Genomic DNA, 17,599 nt, shown 5'->3' with positions numbered 1-17,599 from the left:
TTCAAGGGTATTTTGTGGTCCCTAAGAGATCAGGAGGCATATATTCAATATTGGACTTAAAATTTGTAAACTATTTGTGTATATATACATGCATACAACACTTTTAGATCAGTCATTATAGCCATAAATCCAGTGGAATATGATTTTTGCATCATTGTGGATTTTTAGGCTGCATATTTTTGGATACCACTTGCATGCTGCCACCAGCAATAATTGAGTCTACTGATGGATCATAATTATCTTTGGTATTACATTCTGCCTTTCAGACGACACCATTCCTTGGGTGTTTATAAAAATGAGGGTGGTGGAAGGGGAGGCCCTCAAGAAAAGGAACTGAAATAACTCTGTTTTTGGATTTGGCCTGTCTGCTCAGGGCAAAGTCCAGACAACTTCAGCTACAGTTTGCAGGGCTCTACAATTGTGTTGGTCATCTAGGATTAGTAATGAATTATAAGAATGGCTGATCTTTTCCTCTGCCACTTGTTAATGGATTGCATCTGGACATACTTCCAAGATAGTTTAGAGAAAAATCAGTTAAGAGGAAAAGGAAAAAAATTAGGGCTGTCGATTAATTGCAATTAACTCAAAAAAATTAACCGCGATTAAAAAAATTAATCGTGGTTAATCGCACTGTTAAACAATAGAATACCAATTGAAATTTATTAAATATTTTGGATGATTTTCTACTTTTTCAAATATATCGATTTGAATTACTACACAGAATACAAAGTGTACAGTGCTCACTTTATATTATTATTATTACAAATATTTGCACTGTAAAAATGATAAAAGAAATAGTATTTTTCAATTCATCTCATACAAGTGCAATCTCTTTATCATGAAAGTGCAAGTTACAAATGTAGGGTTTTTTGTTACATAACTGCACTCAAACCAAAACAATGTAAAACTTTAGAGCCTACAAGTCCACTCAGTCCTACTTCTTGTTCAGCCAATAGCTAAGAAGGTGACATTAATTACGTCACCTGAAAGTGAGAACAGGCATTCACATGGCACTGTTGTAACTGGCGTTGCAAGATATTTACATGCCAGATGCGCTAAAGATTCATATGCCTCTTCATGCTTCGGCCATTGTTCCAGAGGACATGCTTCTAAGCTGATGACACTCGTTAAAAAAAATGTGTTAATTAAATTTGTGACTGAACTCCTTGGTGGAGAATTGTATGTCTCTGACTCTGTTTTACCCTTTTTCTGCCATATATTTCATGTTATAGCAATCTCAGATGATGACACAGCACATGTTCGTTTTAAGAACACTTTCAGTGCAAATTTGACAAAATGCAAAGAAGATACCAATGTGAAATTTCTAAAGATAGCTACAGCACTGGACCCAAGATTTAAGGATCTGAAGTGCCTTCCAAATACTGAGAGGGATGAGGTGTGGAGCATGCTTTCAGAAGTCTTAAAAGAGCAACACTCTGATGCGGAAACTACAGAACCCAAACCACCAGAAAAGAAAATCAACCTTCTGCTGTTGACATCAGCATGGACGCATGCCCTCTGGAATGGTGGTTGAAGCATGAATGGACATATGACTCTTTAGCACATCTGGCATGTAAATATCTTGCAATGCCGGCTACAACAGTGCCATGCAAATGCCTGTTCACTTTCAGGTGACATAAACAAGAAGCAGGCAGTATTATCTTCTGGAAATGTAAACAAACTTGTTTGTCTGAGCGATGGGCTGAACAAGAAGTGCGACTGAGTGGACTTGTAGGCTCTAAAGCTTTACATTGTTTTATTTTTGAATGGAGGTTTTTTTGTACATAATTCTACATTTGTAAGTTCAACTTTCATGATAAAGAGATTGCACTATAGTACTTGTATGAGGTGAATTGAAAACAGGGCTGGCTCCAGCGTTTTTGCAGCCCCAAGCGGCAGGGGGGGGGAAAAAAAAGTTGCGATCGGTGGCACTTCGGTGGCAGTTCTACCGCCGCCGCTTTATTTTTCGGCGGCAATTCGGCGGCAGGTCCTTCCCTCCGAGAGGGACTGAAGGATCCGCCGCCGAAGAGCCGGACGTGCCGCCCCTCTCCATTGGCTGCTCCAAACACCTGCTTGGTGCGCTGGTGCCTGGAGCTGTTGTCCCACAAACTTACACAGGATCGTTTTAGGGGTCAAGACAAAGATGCCACATTTATTATGATAACAATTTGATTTATGACCAATAACTAATATCTTAATCCTTATACACACATTATACCTAATACCTATACACACACATTCACACACACACACACACACACACATCCATCAGATGTTCTGCAGCTGCTGCATAGTTACCAGTCCTGCTTGAGTCTGTGGCTTGAGTTTGCAGCTTGGGTTCGTAGCTTGTGGCGGCTAACTGGCCAGGAAAGCCGGGCACAAGGACGAGCTGGGTCTCTGTTGGGCATGCACCGATGCCCTTCCATGTTGGCAGCAGAATGTTACCCTCCTCCAAAGTTTTTCATCTCACCCATCCTTTTTGTAGGCTTTAGTTTGGATTCAAAGTTCCTAGGTCTCGCTGTGTCACGCCGCCTCTGGGTTTGGTGCTTGATCACCCGTCAGTTGCAGGCGTGACTGTCAGCCTGGGACCTGGCTTTGATCTTCCTTCTGTTGTTTCTTTTTAGGGTGGATGCTTCTTGCTTGAGTTAGGGCTGTTGTCTAGTTCTTCAGCCGTTGGTATTTGAACTTTATCTCATCAGGACGGGCTGGTGCTGGAGGTTGATTCTATCACCCATGCATCCCTCATTCACACATCTCAACTAGACTAATAAAATTACAGCAGGGTTTGCAAAAATGAAGGTTGCAGCAAGCCCTTACAAAATGGAGTAAGCATTTTAAAATGGGGTTTGAATTACAATATTGCACAGAAGTTACAATGTTACAATGTAGGCAAAATGGCAAGTGTAATGAAAGTTACAATGTAGGCAAAATGGCAAGTGTAATGAAATGGTGAACAGAAGTTACAATGGTACAGTGAATAACTAAAAACAATTTCATTCACATTGGTTCTACATTGTCGGCCCTGATTGAAAAATACTGTTTCTTTCATTTTTTAAAGTGCAAATATTTGTAATAAAAATAAACATAAAGTGAGCACTGTACACTTCGTATTCTGTGTTGTAATTGAAATCAATATATTCAAAAATGTAGGAAATATCCAAAAATATTTAAATAAATGGTATTCTATTATTGTTTAACAGCGCGATTAATTGAGATTAATTTTTTTAATTGCTTGACAGCCCTAAAAAGAAATCACATTTGTAATAGCTGTACTACATCTTTCTTTGATGGTCTCTATCTCTTACACATAGACCTTATACTTCATAATTAATAAATATTTTATTTGTAGTCTAGCAACAACCTCAGATCAGGATCTCATATTAGGCATTGTACAAACACATGAAAGATACTCCCTACCCTAAGAACTTATACTCTATATAGGCAAGACACATGAAGGATTAAAAGATATAATACATAAGCAGAGTAACCAGGTTTGAGGGTGGCAAATGTCATGGCAGTTCTGTGTTTATGTAGGCCTTTTAATGTAGCACAATGTCAGGAGGTCATTGCATGGAGTGAAGAGGTACTCCTAAGAGATATCATTGAAATATACTATGAATATTTGTGTTTTGACTAAATCAGTCACATCTCACTTTTGCTGTGTCTTGATATTTGGATTTATAGTTTATGCCATCACTCCAAGAGTAAGAACAATACAGATTTTCAAATGCATTCAAAAATTATAACCCAGATTAATATGGGGGAAGAAACTATTCCCAAATCAGCCAGAGAAAACTGATACTGTCCCAATTCAGACCACTTCTTTAGAACAAATCAAAGTAAATAGTTCTTGCATTGTGCCCAGAAAGATGTCAAATTTGGGCTCTCTTAGACCAACATTTGGGTATGTGGTATATGCATGTACATGTTTGATACTTTTATTTATTTTGTTTTTAAAGCAAATTGTGCACCTATGCACAGCACAAGTTAGCACTATAAAATCTATTTTTGTAGAGAATGAATAATTACTGTATGCAGGGCTGGTTTTGACAAGTTGCAGAAACTTTGATTTCAGGTGGCCCCAAGTTGAGAGGAGTCCTCAGGGGGGCTGGGAGGAGAGGCTGCTTTGCCTATGTTCAGCTCAGCTTCTCACTCCTAGGGTTACCATATTTAAAAAATAAAAAGAGAGGACACTCCACGGGCCCTGGCCCCGCCCCTTTCCCACCCCTGGCCCCGCCCCAACTCTGCCCCTTCCCCGCCCCTTCCCCAAAGTCTCCGCCCTAACTCCCCCTCCCAGCCACGCGAAAAGGGCTGCCCGAGCGCTACCGGCTTTACGGTTTGCCGGGCAACCTCCGGACCCTGCGCCCCCGGCCGGCGCTTCCCCAGCACAGCTGGAGCCCGGGAGGGGAAGCGCCCAGCCGGGGGCGCAGGGTCTGGAGGCTGCCCGGCAAACCATGAAGCCGGTAGCGCTCGGGCTTCGGGCAGCCCCCGTGCCTCCGGACCCTGCGCCCCCGGCCGGGCACTTCTCCTCCCCGGCTCCAGCTGCTCTGCTCCTCCCCGGACTCGGACTTCGGCTCTGTTTAAGAGCCACGCTGCCCGAGCCAGCGCTACCGGCTTCGGGCAGCCCCCTTGCCTCCGGACCCCAGCCGCCGGCTGGGCACTTCTCCTCCCCGGCTCCAGCTGCTCTGCTCCGGCGGCGCAGGGTCCGGAGGCAAGGGGGCTGCCCGAAGCCAGTAGCGCTGGCTCGGGCAGCTTGGCTCTTAAACAGAGCCGAAGTCTGAGTCCGGGGAGGAGCAGAGCAGCTGGAGCCGGGGAGGAGAAGTGCCCGGCCGGCGGCTGGGGTCCGGAGGCATAGGGGCTGCCCGAAGCCGGTAGCGCTGGCTCGGGCAGCTTGGCTCTTAAACAGAGCCGAAGTCTGAGTCAGGGGAGGAGCAGAGCAGCCGCGGGAGAGGAAGTGCCCGGCCGGTATTTTTCCTGGACATGTTCGGCTTTTTGGCAATTCCCCCCGGATGGGGGTTTGATTGCCGAAAAGCTGGACATGTCCAGGAAAAACCAGACGTATGGTAACCCTACTCACTCCAGATACCTTACACAGTATGATGTGTTGAAGTAATGTAAAGAACTATCCACCCAGCTCTGCCTGTTGGTTCAGATATGGAGCTATCCAGGAGAAAGGAGAATCTATGCAATATGAACTTCATTTCCAGCTCCCCTGTGCTAATCCATGCCCAAGTACTAAGAGGAAATTAATGTTCCTGATGGCTGCATTAACTTCTGCATAACTCTGGTTGTGAAGGACCGGTGCGCTGTAGGTCTATCAGCTGTCCTATTGGGTATATTTTACATTTAAAACAAACAAACAAACAAAAAACACTCAAGTTAAGTGCTGAGAAGTCAGAGTCTGTACTTCTCAATCTTTTTTTTTTTTTTTTTTCCTCTCCCCATTCAGACTCCAAAGTCCTTTTTCTGGCTCTCTGGCTAATTCTGGTAAGGAATTGTCAGCTAAGGAAGAGTCAGTGTAAAAGTACACATTGTTTTGCAAATGCATAAAGGACAAATCCCTTACTCTGAGGACTCACGCAAATCGAGCTTGAACAAATGTAATATGTATTAAATTCAGATGCAAGATGGCATGTAAACTTTGTTAGTGATTGCATCAGATTTGTGAGGCTTCATGAAAGATGTAGATTTTACAGCAGGATTAGAAGGCTACAAGAGAGATTACTTGGTGTTAGGAATTATAAAGCTCTTCTAGTCAAAAGGATCATTAAAATCATTTTAAAGCTGAAGTGTGGTTGAGATAAATGGAGAGGTTAGAGAGAACTGGACAGAGGGAAGGAAGAAAAATAGGGGAATCGGAGGAAATGAGAGCAGCTTTTGCCATGGTTGACTGTTGACTTTGAGCACATTGGAGTCTGTTCACTTCACGGAGTCTCTTGCTGTTATTCCCTATTGCACTTGAGCTAGGTGAAATTACGTAGACTCTGTTGTTGAGAAGATGGCATGGAATTGCTTAATTTGGCATTCATTCCACAAACTCAGTGGGAGAAGGAGTCCCTATTCAGGATAGAGATTAGCCAACTCCAAGAGGTCTGGAACCTGATCAGAAGCCTAGTTGAAGTTAATGAGGGCTTTTCCGTTGACTTCAATGAACTCTGAATCAGACATTTATATCAGTATCTGCAGAAACAAATTTTTGTTAGATTGGTCAATAATACGGAAGGCAGATAATTGTCTTTTCAAGATGATATGAATGAAATAAGCAAGAAGAATGGAAATCTTTTTGCTTAATATTTCAAGCAGAAATAATGGCAATTTATAAATTATGGCATTGGTGAAATGACTCATAGCAATTATAGCTAAACAAGTCAATGGTATCTCATGCTATCAGCTGTAATACTTAACAATTGCATAGCATATTATACCTTCAAAGTGCTGACAAGCATTAATTAATGCCTGTAAAGAAAAAATGAGGTATGATGCATATGTTCTGTTATTGCCATTATTTAAGTTGTCTGTTTCATGAGGACAACTTGGCTGACTTCCAAGGATGGTAGAAAAGTTGACTTCATCAGATAAAACTAAAAACTTCTCCAATTGAAGGTCAAATTAAAAAGATTCTCCTTGTAATGCAAAGCAACTCCCTGTACAAAGTTGCCTCTGCTAGAATAATGGCCAACTGCCAGAGGAGAAAGAAATAAAAGCCTAACTGTATGTTTGACCTTTGTGTTCTTTCCTTCTTTTAAAACAGAATATTGATGTATTAATGTGCACCATCATAAACAGTGAAACATTAGGAAACACTATTAGACAATTCAGAGTAATGGGATCTACAAACTCCTTTCCTCTTCACTTCTTCCCAGATCTCTGTATAATGTTACCTATGACAAAATGAATGACTAGTATGAAAGCCAAAACGCTGCTCCTCTTCTCCATTCAAACAAGAGTGCCACAGAATGGTTTGTCACAGCCCTTTATTTTTTGACTAGATAGAATGTGAAGGCAAATTTACTGAAATACTTTGGACGACTGTTTTGAAATCAGCATGTATAAATCTGAGACCTTCCAAATCCATTCACATGGTGTTGGTATTTAGTTTTATAAAGTGCCTTGAGCTTCAAATGGGTATTCCAATCACAATAAATATTGTCAAAAATGCTTTTGTAAAATGCAATTCATACCTTACAAAGGTGCTCATTCTTCTGTTTGAGTTTGCATGGTAAATGGATCTATTTTAATTCATGTATATTTTTATGTATTGAAAAATAGAATGTGTTTAAATGTGATAATGGAATATCAGGAAAGACCATTTTTAAAACCTGGGTGTCAAAAATTAGGTATCCAAGTGGCATTTTGTAGATCCTGTCAACTTCCATGGGTATTGAACTGAAAAATTGGCAACTTATTTAGTTCCTAATTATGGGTTTAGGTGCCTTGATTTAAGCTTTAAAGTTTGAAAATGTTGGTCAGATTTTTTAGATCATTTTTAATAATCATCATCTCTTCACCAACACATCAGCTGTATTTACCATCGGTGTTAAGATTTTAGTACAAGATGATACTGATAGCAAGTTAAGATTTTCATAATTTTGAGGATAAAAATGTTGATGTTCTTCATGAGCAGGTAATGTTTTTAACTTTAGTATATATTCTTATGAGTGATTGTAGTAGAAAATAGTTTTGGAAAAGAATCTGCATTTTTGTGCTTACACCAATATTCTTTCCTCCCCTGAGCACATCCTCTGAGCTGCCTTTATTGATATTTGGAACATGTGTTCATCTTGCCAATGCAAATCTCCTTCAGAATTGAACAGTTAGAGTAGACGGGTTTACAGAAATGGTATCGTGTTTAGATAGTAATGGTGAATACTGAACTCCTGTGTCATTCTTTCTTGTAGAGTAAGTCTAATTTTTTAAAATTATTGAATTTCACAGGCTTAGTGAGCAATATGTGACCTATTAGAAATCTGGACTGTTCTTCTTGGAGTGCTTGTTCATGTCCATTCCAATCAGGTGTGTGCGCGCGCACGTGCACGTTGTCCGGAAGATTTTTCCCCTAGCAGCATCCGTCGGGTTGGCCTGGACGCCCCCTGGAGTTGCGCCTTCATGGCGCCTAATATAGAGCCCTGCCGACCCACCACCCTCTCAGTTCCTTCTTACAGCCAGTGACGGAGAGACGATACGGCCTTGGGAAGAGCAGTACTCCAATCAGTGGATAGCTCCGACCCCACCTCCTAAATTCGGCTTGAGAGTCACCTGATTGGAATGGACATGAACAAGCACTCAAAGAAAAAACGGTTACTCACTTCTCGTAACTGTTGTTCTTTGAGATGTGTTGTTCATGTCCATTCCAATACCCACCTTTCTACTCCTCTGTCGGAGTAGCCGGCAAGAAGGAACTGAGAGGTTAGTGGGTCGGTAGGGCTCTATATTAGGCACCATGAAGGCACGATTCCAGAGGGCATCCAGGCCGACCCGACGGATGCTGCTAGGGGAAAACTCTTCTGGCCAACGTGCACGTGCGTGCACACACCCCTGATTGGAATGGACTGATCAAAAATAGCATATGTATCCTATTTCCAAATGATTGTTCTCTAAACCTTCTTCTAAATCTTTGCTTTTGTTTTTTAGTAATTACTCTTTTAGAAAGTGGCACACCATAAAATGTTTATGAACTAGTTTCTCTTTAATCTAAAAATCAGCTTTAGAGTTGGTTATTGGTAGTACTTGTTTGGTCATGAATTCTCTAGTAATACATACATAGAAGCCAAAATTCAGATGTCCGCATCAGCAGCTGCAGCTGGGCACTAGTTCTGCTACATTGAGGTCCTCCACAGCCATGGACAAAGAGGGTGGATTTGCCCCTTAGTCAGTATATGTAAATGTTGTCAGCCTATCCGATACAAGTTTGTAGTATTGCAGAGTTAAATGTAATTTAGTTTTTTATGTAACTTGAATTTTTTCCTATGATTACGAAACTGTGAGCCTGTATATTAGACTGGATTAGTAATAAAACATCAGCATAATTTTATTCTGTTCCTTTTCTTCCTAGAATATTTTCCTTCTTGGATATTGTCACTTTGTGCCGATGTGCGCAAGTTTCCAAGGTACAGTATTTGCTTTACTTGGGTCATTTGTGCACTGAGAAGGACTATTTTATTAATTACCAGCAAACAATGGGCTTTAGATCAGGCTCTTAGAAATCAAAGGGAATCTTACCATTGACTTCGATGAGCAATGGATAAGAAACTGAGAGCCCTATCCTGCAATCAGATATGCAGAATGAATCACTGTGTGTCTGGAGTTTTCTCTTAGGGGGTGGGGGCAAGAGATGTGCAATGATACATGCTTTGTATATGCAGAAAGAATTAGGCCTTTTTTGGTATAGTGGCATTTGCTATTTAAAGTTTGTGGCTTTTTTCAGAAGTATTTTGTGCTTAAAATTCCATGTAGCTCTGTTAATATTCAACATATGTTTAAGAAGTGTATCCATTGTGTTTGCCAAATGCTGAAGGTATTAAGTAAATCTACTACCAGTAGAGAAAAGGGCACTCGTGTGAAGACAATTGAAAAGGAATATCTAAATACATTTTTATGTTCATCTAGCTTGTTTTGCTTGAATTAAAATGAAATAGATTTTATTCTTACATGAAGTGTGTACAAAAACAAACCTTATATACACCAAGCTAGCATAGTGAACTTTTTTCTGTATTATTTCAAAAGGCAGGCTTTAAAATTTTCACTTCACCTTTTTTTTTTGGTGAAATTCAAACCTTTTTTTTTCTAATTCAGAACATAACTATATTATTCCTGCTTCCATCCCACCATGAACTGTGATTTAATAAGCTAAGCAGCATCAATCTTGGTCAATATCTCCAGCTAAAACCTAGGGTACTGCAGAAAATAATGTTGATGAATCAGTAGGTGGTAGTCTTCCCTCTGAGTCAGTATTGAACTGGTTGAGTAACCATATCTCCCAGCAGTTTCTATTGAGTAAGGAATTCCTTTTCACTTTCTAGCCTGAACTGTTGTGTAGAGGTGATGTGTGCTATTTAACAGCTGCCATGTTTCACCCCAGTGGTGGTGAAGAAATGTGTGTGTGCGTGTGTGTGTGTACGTACTATATAATAAAATATGGTCCAATCCTGAGAGGGTCTGAATGCCTCCATTCCCATGAAAATAGGGGGGTTCAGAAGGTAGCATCTTGCAGAAGGTATTCTGCTCCTCTCAGGACTGAGCCAATAGTTTGTAAAGTTTATAAAGAATTTTGGAGTTGAAAACCTCTATATAAATACATTTATTTCAAGCGTTCCCAGCTCTTCCTTTTTATTCTTTGACTAGAAGCAGCTATGTTTTAAATTCTTCTTCTTTACATACAGCTCTAAGAAAAATAATTTATTGAACAATGAACTTACTAAAATTGCTTTAAATGATGAGGTTAAAATTCTGCCATTATACTGTGTATGTGTGTGGCTTGCATTTAAGTCAATGTTCATGCACGTATCCATGGGCAGAATTTGGCCCTTACAGTCTGAAAACACACAATCCCAGGATTTAAAAGACTCAGTCCAACAAAATCTATTTTTAGCAAGCTACTTTTTCATAACCCTCAATGCCTAAATCACTTTTGATTTACATACAAAATATTGCATTCTGAAAGAATAATTGTGTCGTGTTTGTGATGTCAAGACACTCATACTATAGCGATGAGGGGAGGGCTATATAGGTACCTGATAGAGAAGATTTATTAAACATATATATGTTTTTTCTAGGCATGGAATGTCTTGGCTCTGGATGGAAGTAACTGGCAAAGAATAGATCTTTTTAACTTTCAGACAGATATAGAGGTTAGTACTGTAGTTTTTTTGTCTTTACATGGGATGTTAAAAGGATAAACTGTCTTAATTATCCCAGAGACCTTATTGACAGTATAAGTATCTCAATCTTAAAATACAAAATGGTAATGCTGTGAAGGAACAGATAGAAAAAGCAGGTAATTGTATTTGGCTCACTTTTTACCTTGGAATTGTATCTGAGTTTTGATCTTCAGCTAAGTGACAAATAATTTATTTAGGTTTAAGTAATTCATGTACACACATTGTTCACAAAAGGTATGGGATTGACGTGATTCTATGATACTGACTGTTCTGGAGACTCAAGACTTCTGTTCATAGAACCAGAGCCGGCTCCAGGCACCAGCCAACCAAGCACGTGCTTGGGGCGGCACCTTCTAAGGGGCGGCCAATCTTGGAGTGGTGGAGCAGCGCTCTGTTTTGTTTTGTTTTGTTTTGTTTCGGCGGGGCAGCGCTCGGGGGGGGGGTGTTTCAGCGGGGTGGCGCTCGGGGTTTTTGTTTGTTTTGTTTTGGCGAGGCGGCGCTCGGGGGGGTTGTTTCGGCGGGGTGGCGCTCGGGGAGTTTTTTTGTTTATTTGTTTTTGTTTCTGCGAGGCAGCGCTCGGGAAGGGGGGTTGTTACGGCTGGGCGGCGCTCATTTTTTGTTTTGTTTTTGTTTGGGGCGGCAAAAAAGTTAGAGCCGGCCCTGCATAGAACAGGTATCATATAGACAGTGAAAATGTCCCTCTAAGGTTCCTCAGTCTTGACTGAGACCCTCAGAATTACTTCTGGGGATGAGAGGGTAGTTTAGTTTCCATGCCCATTCACTCTCTGGCCTCCCAGCTGAGAGCGCCATTTAGTTCTGAAGGTAATATAGAGACTTGTTAAATAGGAGTTGGTATTTAGACCAAAACCTCACTTTTCATAGGCTACTCAACTGCTGTAAAATGGTAAACAATTTCTATTACCGCAGATGTGGGCTGGATGTGAACCACTTAATTGCCCCATAGCTCATTACTGCTTCTGCAGGCCATTCAGTTCCTAACCCAAATAATAGGTTTAATTCTTAATTGAAAACTGAAATTCAGGTACATGTGGATTAAAATCCTTCTCGCTATATAAGAAAAGGACTAAAACATAAGGAAAGCATGATTGTGTTAGACTATACAAAGAGATTGGTATCAAGACTAGTAAAGCCATGAAACAAAAAATGACCTCTTTTGAATGTTTTTAGTGTTGAGAGAGAGATTTAGGAACAAATCCCATGGAAAATTACTTAACTGACCCATTAACGGTACATTTACAGAGTCATACTAGAAATTAAAACCCAGAAGAAAATAGTCTCATTCTCCTCTGGCATTCTTGCCCCATGTTTAAATTCCTGTCTTATATGAATAAAATTTATATGATGATCATTGGATAAATTTTGCTAAACATTGTCCAAACATACAAAGCATAGAAATTCACCAATTTAACTTAGTGGTAAATTCTGTCAACAGCACTTTGAAACTTCATTGTCAGCTTCTTTTTGGTACTTTAAAAGCCAACAATAGATATTGGTTATTATGGGGATCGGTACTGAAGTGGAGAACAGATTCCAGATCCTGCAAGCATTTAAACATATCTTTACAGGTTGGGAGGGATTAACTGCTACTCCTGTTTATTTGCACATAGAAGGCTGAAAATATTTTTGTTTCTTATTTCTGAGCAGTAATAAATGTATTTTAGAACTATGAGCTTTCTATCTGATAAACGTATCTGATGCTTGAAGATTCTGTTTTTTAGAAGGACAGTACTGGATTATTATGCTTTTGGACATACGTTTTTCATATGGTATAATTTTTCTAATTCTTTGATTATACAATGGATTTGTAGCATAGCCTATGTGCTACAAGGCAGTATTGTGTTCTTGATATGTCCTGGGACAGCCATGTTATAATCTGGTCCCAGGATGTGGTTGATTTTCAGTATAAATTATCCCTTTATCATTTAGATTTAAAACAATACAGTGGCTGCTATACTTTGAATTTCAGCTCAATAGTAATTTAAACTTACCTTTTAATTAATTTATTCACTGTTTATCTAAGGCACACTAAAAAACTTTAAAAAAGTAGTTTTAATAGAATATTAAACAGATACCCACCCAGGCCCAGTGATCTCATAAGAAAAAATAGAGCTCTTTTGATGTCTTTCCATCTCAAAACAGCATCTTTTTGGATTACTATGTTTGAGGACCACAAATTGTAAAGTCCCTGTAGACACGATCTTTTGCTCAGCATGACTTCACAGTATGCCCTTGTTGGCATCATATACACCATCGAACAATACCGAAGACTTGAGTCTGCCATAGGGTTAAGATAGTACACTGTTTTGTAATGTATAAAACAAATATACATGTTGGTCTTGTATACACAATACCAGAAAAAAAAATAGACTGCCTTACCTTTATAAGCAGACTGTTGTCTTAAGGACTTATCAAGCTTATGCCAAAGCGTGTGTGCTGGGGTGTGGTGCTGAATGTTAGCGGCGATGGTGAGGGAATTGCACTTTGCTGATCTCATAAACAAACATCAGGAAAAAAAGTACATTTAAACTACTAAAGCACCAAAATACCTCATGTTTTATTCAGGGCATTTAATTCTTAATACTGCAACTGCCTGTCTGTTTTTAAATACATTTGCAGACAGTGGTGGATTAGCCACTGGGTCAACAAGGCCCGTGCCCAGGGGCCCTGGCCAACTGAGGGCTCTGGAAGAATGGGCGCTCCCGCACCCTGACCCACTCTGCCTGCCTGGCACTCCTGCCGGGGAGTGGGAGGAAGCCCCCTGTGCCCCAACCCTGCTCCCTGACGGGGGGGCTACAGGCAGAAGGGGTGGGGAGGGGCCTCCACTTGCTCTGTCCCTGGGCCTCACAAAAGCTTAATCCACCTCTGTTTGCAGATCACCTCTAAGGGTAGGTCTACACTTACCCGGTAGTTCGGCGGCTGGTGATCGAATTTCTGGGTTCGACTTATCGCGTCTTGTCTGGACGCGATAAGTCGAACCAGGAAGTGCTCGCCGTCGACTGCGGTACTCCAGCTAGATGAGAGGAGTACCGCGGAGTCGACGGGGGAGCCTGCCTGCCGCGTGTGGACCGAGGTAAGTTCGAACTAAGGTACTTCGAACTTCAGCTACGTTATTCACGTAGCTGAAGTTGCGTACCTTAGTTCGAATTAGGGGGTTAGTGTAGACCTGGCCTAAGTGAGCAGCATAGTCTTTCAAAGGGGCCTTAATTCATCCTCTAAGCTTGTGCCAAGCAAATTGACTGAAACTGTGGAAAAGAATAGAATTATTAGACACACAGCTGAACACGATATGTTGGGGAAGAGTCAACACGGCTTTTGTAAAGGGAAATCATGCCTCACCAATCTATTAGAATTCTTTGACCTCCGTGACTTGAGCCCGTGGCGTCTGGGAGCTACAAGGCCCCCCACTGCCCGTGGTGGCTGGGAACTGTGGGGGCCCCAAGCTCCCAGCCGCAGCAGGTAGGTGGGGTGCCCCGGGAGCTCACAGGCGGCGGGGGTGCCCTGGAGCCCGGAGCTGCCGTGGGCAGCGGGTCCCCCAAGAGCTCCCAGCTACTGCAGGTGCCGAGGGTGCCCCGCTGTTCCCAGCCACCGTTGGCGGCGGGGGTGCCCGGAGCTTGGAGCCACAGGCAGTTGGGGACCCCCATGAGGTTGTGTGGGGACCCCACAGCTCCCCATTTTGTCATGCATGTTTTTAGTAAAAGTCACAGATAGGCCACAGGCTTCCGTGAATTTTTCTTTATTGCCCGTGACCTGTCAGTTACTTTTACTAAAATATGCATGACAAATGTTGGCCATACTCATAAATAAGGATACATTTTAGTCATGGATATTTTTAGTAAAAGTCATGGACAGGTCACGGACAGTAAACAAAAATTCATGGCCCATGACCTGTCCATGACTTGTACTATATACCCCTAACTAAAACTTGGGCTAGGGGCCATGGGCCCTCTGGGGGAGTGGTCCGGGAGCTCCGCAGGTTTTGGAGGAAGTGGCCCGGAACCACCTGCTGGTGCTGGGGTGGGTGGGGCTCCACCCCTACCCGGCTCCACACAGCTCCCTGGAAGCAGCCAGCATGTCCCTGCAGCTCCTAGGGGGGCTCTGTGTGCTGCCCCTGCCACAAGTGCCGTCTCCGCAGCTTCCATTGGCCAGTAACAGCAGCCAATGGGAGCTGCAGGGGCGGTGCCTGCAGTAGGGGCAGCGTGCAGAGCCCCCGGCCCCTCCGCCTAGGAGTTGCAGGGACATGGTGGCCACTTCTGGGGAGTCCCCCCAAGGTAAGCATTGCCCTGAACCCCAACCCCCTACCCCAGCCCCCTCCCACAGCCAAACTGCTGCTGCTGCTGGGCCCCAGAGCCAGCCGTACCAGCTGCTGCAGAAGTCACAGAGGTCATGGAAAGTCATGGAATCCATGACCTCTGTGACAGACATGCAGCCTTACTCATAAATGTTCTGGAAAAGGGCATAAATAGGGAGGTGGCAAAGTTTGCAGACAGTACAAAATTACTCTAGATAATGCAGTAGTGGTGTAGCTGTGTTGATCCCAGGATATTAGAGAGGGAAGGTGGGTGAGGTAATACTTTTATTGGACCAACTTCTGTTGGTGAGAGAAACAAGCTTTCAAACTTACACAGAACTCTTCTTCAGGTCTGGGAAACTGACTCAGAGCGTCACTGCCAAATACAAGTATTTGAACAGACTGTTTAGCATAAGCAGATAACACATTTCAAAGGGTCATTAAAGGTGAAGAGGCCAGTGAACACTCCTCCAGTTATAGGGAGGAAAGGAAAGGGAAGGGGAGAGACACAGCTGGGGGTGGGGGTTGTTAGTGGCTTACAGTTTGTTGTAATACGTCATAAATCCAGTGTCTCTATTCACTCCATGATTTTTAGTGTCTAGCAAAGTTATGAATTTAAGCTCACAAGCTCATCTTTTGAAAGTGTTGTGCAGGTTTCCTTTGAGGATGAGGACTGATAGGTCAGGTACAGAGTGATCACTTTATGAAAAGTGTTCACCCACTGATGACGGTGTTTTTATCTTTTATACATTTTCTGTGTGAGTTCATTTGAGAGCATAGTGATTGTCTGGTCTCAAACACATGGTTGCTATTGGGGCAGTTAGTGCCCTGGATGAGGTACACCAAATGCTTTGATGGGGATGTGTGGGACCCATGGATCTTGAAAGGTGTGTGTGTGTGTGTGTGCACGCGCGCGCGTGTTGATCATTGTAGCTGTGGAGATATGTCTGCAGGTTTTGCATCTGTTGTTCTGGCAGGGTCTGGTGCCGCTTTAAGTTGATGTGTCCCGCTCTGTGGGGAGCTTGCTTCTGATGATGAGCTTGGAGAGATTAGGGGTTGTTTGAAGGCCATACTTGATGCGGACCCCATCCTGAAAGAAAATCTTCCCTGAACCCCCTCTTATGACCTGTTCACCTTAGAAAAGAGACTAAGAGGGGATATGCTAGAGGTCTATACAATTAGGAATGGTTTGGAGAAAGTGAATAAGGAAGTGTTATTTACCCCTTTACATAACCCCCCCCAAAACTAGGGGGCCCCCAATGAAATTAATATACAGCAGGTTTAAAACCAAACATAAGGAAGTACTTCACACAATGCACAGTCAACCTGTTGAACTCGTTTCCAGGGGATATTGTGAAGGCCAAATGTTTAACTGGATTCAAAAAAGAATTAGAGAAGTTCATGAAGGGTATGTCCAATCAATGGCTATTAGCCAAGATGGTCAGGGATGCAACCCCATTTTGTGGGTGTCCCTAAACCTCTGACAGCCAGAAGTGGGAGTGGTCAAAAAGGGATGGAATCACTAGATAATTGCCCTGTTCTGTTCATTCCTTCTGAAGCATCTGGGCATTGGCCACTGTTAAAAGACGGGATAGAGGACTAGATCGATTATTGGTCTGACCCAGTGTGGTCATTCTGATGTTTTCTTGTCTAAGCTTTTGTGTATCCAGATTGGGTAGTTAGACACGCCAGATTTGTGCAGACAAATATGGTTTTTACATATGCAAGTTTAGTCATGAAAATTCATGTGCAAAATTTCAGGTAAGTCTTTAGAATATATTTTAGAAAGTTTGTCCCACAAGGCATTAATTATAGCTAGTCGTGTTAAAAATCATGTGGATATATTTAAATTTGTAGATCCATAAACTATGCGTTGTGTCCACTAATGAAGTGGGACTGTATTTCAAGAGGAATTATACGTTGGCTTTCTCTTATCTGAAAGATATTTTCAATATAGAATCAATAACTGATGCAACATAGTTTTTAATAACTTTCATCCTGAGGCAATTTTTAGTTTGAGGTTTATAATTCAATTTAAGCATCGTACACAATGAGCACTCTGGGGCCATGTCATTATGGCCCATTGGTTCACAACTCTGTGGCCAACCATATGCTACTTAGTTGGTAATATTTTGAACATTCCTAAAACAGTTGGGTTTGGAAAACTTAGAATATATTTTATTTGTGCATCTTTTAACTTTAGATTAAATAATCTGAAATATTATTGTTCTGGAGCTTTTTCTTCAGTAATTATATTTTACAGTTGGCATTTTTGCATTTTCATGGTTTATGTATCTACACTATATTCAGTTTATTTTGGTGATGTTTTTTCATCTTTTCATTAGAGGTAATTAGCTTCAGTTAGGAAGCAGTTGTGACTAATCAGAGCCTAGCTTAAAAAATCACAACATCT

General features: G+C 41.8%; 1 protein-coding gene across 1 annotated transcript in view; it reads left to right on the top strand.

Moving 5' to 3' along the window:
* FBXL2 (F-box and leucine rich repeat protein 2) overlaps positions 1-17,599 on the top strand; it is a 132,995-nt gene that overhangs the window by 79,238 nt on the left and 36,158 nt on the right. The window contains exons 3-4 of the mRNA XM_065398813.1: positions 9,053-9,107; positions 10,773-10,847. Of these exons, the coding sequence (XP_065254885.1) occupies positions 9,053-9,107; positions 10,773-10,847 (130 nt within the window). The remainder of the gene's footprint in view (positions 1-9,052; positions 9,108-10,772; positions 10,848-17,599) is intronic.

The sequence above is a fragment of the Emys orbicularis genome, chromosome 2 (genome assembly GCF_028017835.1).
Source record: "Emys orbicularis isolate rEmyOrb1 chromosome 2, rEmyOrb1.hap1, whole genome shotgun sequence".
Lineage (NCBI taxonomy): Eukaryota > Metazoa > Chordata > Testudines > Emydidae > Emys > Emys orbicularis.
The sequence above is the reverse complement of the archived record's forward strand: the minus strand, read 5'-3'. Positions and strand labels throughout refer to the sequence as shown.